Raw genomic sequence first — 7,174 nt, 5'->3', positions numbered from 1 at the left:
AATTTGACAGTGGACCGGGGGGACGGGGGGGGGGCAGGGGGGGGGGTTACACCAGCGCTCGTCAAAAAAATAAATAATAATAATAATATATTATTATCTTTCTTTAAGTCTGAAGATACATTTTATTTTACATCGTCGTTTCATAGTGTGTTACTTGCAATAGCAATATATTGAAGTTACTCATCTACATACATACATATATATAATTATATATATATATATATATATCATATATATATAGAGAGAGAAATTGTTGACTTTGAATCAAATAAAGTATCGCGATTAACCGCATGATTGTCCATACGTTTCATTACACACGTTCTACCTGAAAAAACTTGCACTGCTTCTAGACATTTGAGTGGCCAAATATATTTGCTCTACACACTATTATTTTTTTAAAATGTGTGTGAATGTGTGTGTTATGTAGATATTATTTTTATTGTTGTTCCTTCTATAGTTTGTAAGTCATAATTGTTTGCATTAAAGTGTTATGACCATAATTCTTAACTATTTCTTATTGATATTTTTCATTTTTCAACATCATACTTTTTCTAATTCATTTGCTGTGCTGTCACATCAAACTGGGTCGAGGGTCAGGCCAAGATAGCCCAGGGCAACATTTATAGGCTAGGACCACCACTGTATAAATAATGTGCTCCAGATTCAGCCTTTCTGCAGGCTGCCTGCCCTCACTTTTTTTTTACCCTCGTCCTCTTCCTCTCTAATATTTCATACTGTTTGAAAGCTCAGTGTGTAATGACTTAGTTTCTTACCCACACATGGACCTGCAGACGTCACACAGTGCTGTGAAAAAGTATTTTGCTGTGAATTCTTCTCCAAATATCCACGTCAACTGCTTTAATTTCATGTAACAGAAGAAAAAGACAAACTGCTTCAGTAGAGTGTTGGTGGATGTTGATGGGTTCAAACCTCTCTTATTTAGTCTATCTGATCCCACACACTGGTGTTGAGGTCGGAGCTCTGTACTGAAAGCCTTACAGCACCATCACCTTCTGGACTGTATGTTTGGAATAATCTTGTCTCTGTGTGATACATTTAGGTCCAATCAGATGCCTGTAATGTTGCATGAAGGACAAATACGCCATCTGTTTATATTTCCAGGTTTTGAGGACTTGAATTATCCTCACCAAATTCTTAACACCAGGTGAAAATGCAGCCCTAAACACAGAGTGTTGTCTGCACACACTTATTATTGTGTCACAGTGCTGGATTGATGTCATCATGTATGTAAGTCTGTTATATGCTAGGTTTTCTTTACTGGTCACTGTGTCTACAGACATTAATGTTTTCAGACATAAAACTGTGTTGGCTCACTCCCTTTACAAACAACCAGTTAATTATTTTGTTTTTACTCAGTTAAAAAGACAACTCTTGGCATCATGGGTAAATTACACACCTGACAATAGTTGTTTTGTTTTTTTTTTCAAAGAAATCTCTTGTGCACTTATAAACTCAACCTGTGTTGGATTCTGCCTATTGTTTAAAATAAACAATCTGAGTTGATAGTTTTTCATACTTAACATTTTGTTTCATAGCTGCCTAATATTTGTTTTTGCCTGGAACACAGTGTCCAAATCCTCAGCCTACATTGCTCCCACACAGGTCTCACATAAAAATCCTGCCTAGGTTATCAGAGCGAGGTGTTTTAACACAGCATTTCAAAATACAAAATTTTACCAAATCAAAAAACATGAACTCACATAGACAGATTTAAACAGGTCACAGTAAACAGATGTAAAGAGAAAAACAATCGGTCACACTTAACATCTCAGAGTGTCCTTGAACTGGTGATCCTAGAAATATATTTTAGAAAACTGTGAATGATGTAGCCTTTTCTGGAAACAAGATATACCAAGAGACAGCGACTAGAGGCTAAAACCCAGCCACAGCTTTTGTCGTATTGACAACAAGGTCAAAAGGGTGTTGACCTGTAACCTACTCAGTCTGGAACCGATCCAACAACCCAGCTTGATGACTACAACAATAGCTTAAGTGAGAAAAAGATAGCCAGAAAACAGTTAAATGTTACATTGAAAAGTATGAATAAAATAGCTAATAATTAGCAAAAAAAGAAAGAAGCTAAAAGTCACCAGTAACTAAGCCAAGTATTTGTAATGTTTATGGTTGTAAATAGTAAAATCAATTTATGGAATATATGCTATAATACAGAAAGTTACTTAAAAAGTACCAAAAAAAAGTGGAGAAATTGTTAGTCAATGAAACACAGTCAACTCTTTGGTTTAGGGGTAATAGAAGAGTAGAACCAACGTTCAATATAATTGCTAATGCTAATGCTAATAATAAAATGATTTAAGGTGCCACACAAATTCTGCAAAGTAAATGGATTTAATATTTATTTTTAAAAATTAAAATAATAATCAATAAATAGAAGATGAAAAATTGTATTTAATTAATTGTGATGTTTTATAATATTATTTTAAATTTGTTATTGCTTTTAAATATATAAATTGACACAGTTATATATGTATATTTTGTTTATAGATAATTTCTTTTGTAACAATTTATTATTAGTATTATTGTATTTATTATTACTGTTAGTAGTAGGGTAATAATATTAATATTATAAGAAGGATTTTATGAATTACATAGTTTTATTCTTAAATAAAATATAAGTATTTAAATAATAATAATAATAATAATAATAATAATAATAATAATAATAATAATAATAATAATAATAATAATAATAATAATAATAATAATAATAATAATAATAATAATAATAATAATAATATGCGGTCGATGTATTTACTATCATCTCCTCCTCTGCTCCAGTTCTGTGTATTTATATTTCTTGGGCAGAAAAAACGCTGGTCTGGAGCTGTGCGCTGTGGACATGCGCGGAGCTGCAACGAACATGGCGGCCTGCATCTGATGTAAAGTGAGGCATCTCCAATCAAAAACAGCCTGTTCCAACGGTTGGTACGACCCATGTCTCATCATTACTATTACTCTCTCTGTTTTTACTCATCTGTGCGGCTCGGGGAGTCTTTTAACGCTGGTTTTTCTCTACGGTGTGAATGAAAAGCTGTTCTTTTTCTCTGCCTGTAGTCCACGCAGTGAGATGTGTAGCGTAACCGTGTTTATATACAGTATAACCTCTCGGAGAGCACAGTGGCTCCATGTTCGAGTCCACAGCCCCTTCTCCTTTCGGCCTACATTGTTTTTATGAAGTGGTTAACACTGTAAATTCGCCAGAAAGCGTTTGGCGCCATCATACAGCCTTGTTTTTATTGTAGCCTCGGTTCGTTGTTCCAGTGTGACGCTGTATATTGAGCAGCGTCCCGCCCACAAAATGTGACCATAACCCACACGAAAATGCGTCACACGTCTCCACATTCACTGTTTTCGTCTGCGTTATCAGCATTTCCTTCTTATTCAAACGCCGCTGCTACAATCTGAAAACACCGATGGAACACCCTTGCCTCCCAGTGTCCACAGGGGGCAGTTTAGGTGCTGCTGTTTGGACTGACGATAGTTTCCATCCTGGAGGTGACGCCCTGCAGTGGCTCACACCCCTCACTCTGATTATACGTCTGCAGAAATTCCTCCAGATAGGTCCAAACTTTTTTTTTTTTTTTTTTTTTTTAAGAGAACAAAGTTAAATAATGTAAAAATATCTAAGAGCCACCTGCTCTCCCACTGATATTTGGGAACAATTGCTCTCCCTAAAAAATTAGGTCCTTGAGAAATTTGGGTCGGCCATTGGCTCCACCATTTTTTTTTACCTTCTTCTGTTGAATAATTTTCTCATATTTTTTTCAAGATAGTTCCTCTTTTACTTTAATATATTTACACTTTCACATGCACTTAACGGTCACTACCACATTTCACTTAAACCTCTGTACTTTTCTTTGGGTTCTTAACTTTTGCCTCCCCCCTCAGAACTTCTTCAGGGACAAACAGAGCTGTTTTTTGTTTTACCTGACAGAATATCATACCTCAGTCGTGGAGAAGTCACTAGAACTGAGTTAATTGTACTCTAGTTTTAGTCAATGCAATATTAAAATGAGTTTAGTTGACTGAATTTAACGTAGTTAGTCAACTAAAAGTTAAACTGTTGATACAATCCTAATTGGGCTTCTATGAGATCCTATAAGGCAACTATGTTTAATTGAACATTATCATTATTTATATTTTAATATAATTTTAATGTATTAATAGTTTATAGTTTTGTATTAAATATATTGTTAATTATCCTACACGGAATTATAAAAGAAATATTGTTCTTTAACGTATACGAAACGAAATAGTTTTCTGACTCTTCTAGTTGAATCCAGATGTTTCTGTCAGATGATTTCTGCTCTCACCTATCAAAACAATACACATATTTTGCCTAAGAGTATGAATAGGGTAAGAATGTAAATATAGCTTCATTATCTACTTTGAATGGATTCATTCAATATTTTTCAACTGTTTTAAAGCATGTGCCAAAAAGACTTCCGACCTCTTTTGCAGCATGTATTTGATCATTTTTCAGATCCTACCGCTGCTCTGGTTTTTTGAACATTATCCTAATCCCAGATCATTGGCTGCGTAAGTGGAAATGGATGTTGTAAAACTTAAGTGCTTCCTCTACTGGCCGGCACTTTTTGTCTGACCCTCTTAACTGAAGCAGACAGAGCAGTGCAAACAGTATGGCAATCTGGAGCAGGAGCAGAGCAGGAATCCTTTTCATGTCAGCCAGCAGATGTCCCACATCCACACGCCTTAATGGCTTTTTATGGTGGCCAGGAATCTTTATGGCTTCTTTTGACTCAATAGGATTTGCTGCAGAGACAGAGGGGTCTTCAGGAGAAGACACAGCCACAATGTGTTGCAGATGCTGAGTTTAATTCACAATGGGAAGAAGCATCACTTCACCCAAATTCTGGAGATGTTAAACCACTTAGAGTCCTGGAGTCCTGGAGTCTTGGACTAGAAAAACTGCATTTTGAGGGTTTTTTTTACTACGTACATCCCTGGTATCCACTGGGACTATGCTCAGAGTTTTCTTTCAAAGCCGATCTGGATTTTCTGCAGCAGGATTACAGCGTCAACAGTGTGGTAAAAGTTTTATTTGATGAGCTACTGTTAGCATGTACTGACTGCAGTAGTGAAGTTTTAACTCAAACCATAATACAGACGTTTGATTCGTTTTGATTTAAAACCACGAGTTTTGCGGTTTTACACATAGTCTCACATTTTCGGTATTTGTTTTATTCTGGAGAAAATGAAATGAACATTTGACTGAAACTGAAAATTGAACTTGATGTAAAGTTAAATTCAAACAACAGCCTGGGATGAAACGACAGTGTCTTCAGTGAGTTGTTCCAGTTCTAGAGAACTGTGATTTTGAAGTTTAGTATATTTAGTACAGCATGTCAGACAATGATACTACTATTACTACTACTACTACTGGAACTACTACTACTAAGAGCAGCTGTATTAATCATAATACTACTACTACTGCTGCTGCCACTATTATTAACTCCTCTTCTACTAGTACTACTACTATTACTACTTCTACTACTCCTGCTACTGTTACTAAAACAACTATTGCTGTTACTGCTGCTGCTACTACAACTTTTAGTAATTCTACTACTAATACAACTCCAGCAAGTATTACTAAAACAAATATTACTGTACTGCTAGTAGTATTATTAATGCTTTTACCAATATATTTGCTGCAGCTATTCTTATAACTACTTCTACTTGTATTACTATATTAGTATATATATATAATGTAATTACAATTATTACTGATGCTACTATTACTTAAGGTACTTCTACTAATACCACCACTGCTGCTACTACGTTTACTATGTTTACTACTGATACTACATCAGTAGTACTTGTTTCTTATTATGCCTCTTTATCTGTAGCCTTTCGAGTTCCTTTTTAACAACAAAAAACAAAACAAAATGTACTTCTTCTTCTTCTTTTCCTTTCGGCTCAAAATGTGTTTCTTCTTCTTCTTTTCCTTTCGGCTTTGTCCCTTTTTTCAGGCGTTGTCATACACCACTAATACTACAAATCCTGCTTGTATATAGGGGCTATATACTGGCGGGCCAACTCTAGTACACATTTGATGTGATCTCGTGGGCCAAATATAATAACACTGTGGGCCAGATTTGGCCCCTGGGCCTAAGTTTGGAATGTGTTTTTTTTTTTTGGTAGTGGATGAAGCATTTGACCGTGTGTGTATCTTGTCAGTATCTGCACAGGTAACAGTGTGTCGGCCCTCAGCTCCTCTGCAGCAGCATTTACAGCAGCATCATGGGCAGAACACCACACAGAGGTGAGGCTTCACTACACCGTGGTTCACATTTGAAAAATAACAAACAGTTACAGACATCGCTCCAGGTTTGTTTGTTTGTTTGTTTGTTTTTTTAAAATCCTCTCTCCTGTCGAGGCATCAGAAACTGTGGCTTCACCCTAATAGTAATTACAGTCTGTGTGTCAGGAACCTGTATTTGTTCGGTGAGCTCTTCAATCGCTGGTTTGATTTCAGATCAAAAGGAGAAGAAGGAGGAGAGACGAAGCAGCATCACAGCAGGATCTGCCCTCGACAAGGCAAATGGTTAGGAATTTTCAGTCTGCGTCTTTTATCCATTCCTCGTTCTTTTATCCTTTCAGTTCTATTTTTATTTAGACACATGTGCGACACGTTCTGTATTCACAGTTCACCCAAAACCTGTAGTTTAATATTATAATTTCATCAACACTTGTTGCTGCTACAGCTGAGTCATTGAATCTAAAACAGTTTATCAGTGTGTTTGGTCCGACCTGTTTTTTTGGGTGATATAGTAGTTCACGGTTGGTAACGATGTGCTTTGGTTATTTGATTCTTCTAACTAGAACCGTTCTGCTGGGAGGACTATCTGAGGGAGACGTCTTCTGTCGCAGCTTCGCCGACTTGTTTCAAGCAGGTAATTGATCATAAACATGCATTTAAATCTAACAGTCGTGGTTCTGTGTCCCAGGTCTGTTGGAGTGACATCAGTCTGAGGCACAGACATCTGCATGTCATGATTTGGTTTAATAATAATAATAATAATAATCAAACAGAGACACAACTCTACTGTCACTGTGAACTTGTGTCTCCTTGATGTCCTCCAGGCCAGAGTCCCGCCCTCCAATGACTTCAAAG

The 7,174-nt window shown here is 36.3% G+C and overlaps 1 protein-coding gene across 1 annotated transcript in view; it reads left to right on the top strand.

Moving 5' to 3' along the window:
- The first annotated feature begins 2,848 nt into the window (after window positions 1-2,848).
- Window positions 2,849-7,174, top strand: part of scml2 (Scm polycomb group protein like 2) — a 21,510-nt gene continuing 17,184 nt past the window's right edge. The window contains exons 1-4 of the mRNA XM_025055668.1: window positions 2,849-2,960; window positions 6,238-6,322; window positions 6,536-6,604; window positions 6,883-6,952. Of these exons, the coding sequence (XP_024911436.1) occupies window positions 6,301-6,322; window positions 6,536-6,604; window positions 6,883-6,952 (161 nt within the window). The 5' untranslated portion in view covers window positions 2,849-2,960; window positions 6,238-6,300. The remainder of the gene's footprint in view (window positions 2,961-6,237; window positions 6,323-6,535; window positions 6,605-6,882; window positions 6,953-7,174) is intronic.

The sequence above is a fragment of the Cynoglossus semilaevis genome, chromosome 5 (genome assembly GCF_000523025.1).
Source record: "Cynoglossus semilaevis isolate Cse_v1.0 chromosome 5, Cse_v1.0, whole genome shotgun sequence".
Lineage (NCBI taxonomy): Eukaryota > Metazoa > Chordata > Actinopteri > Pleuronectiformes > Cynoglossidae > Cynoglossus > Cynoglossus semilaevis.
This window is presented reverse-complemented; position numbering and strand designations above follow the sequence as displayed.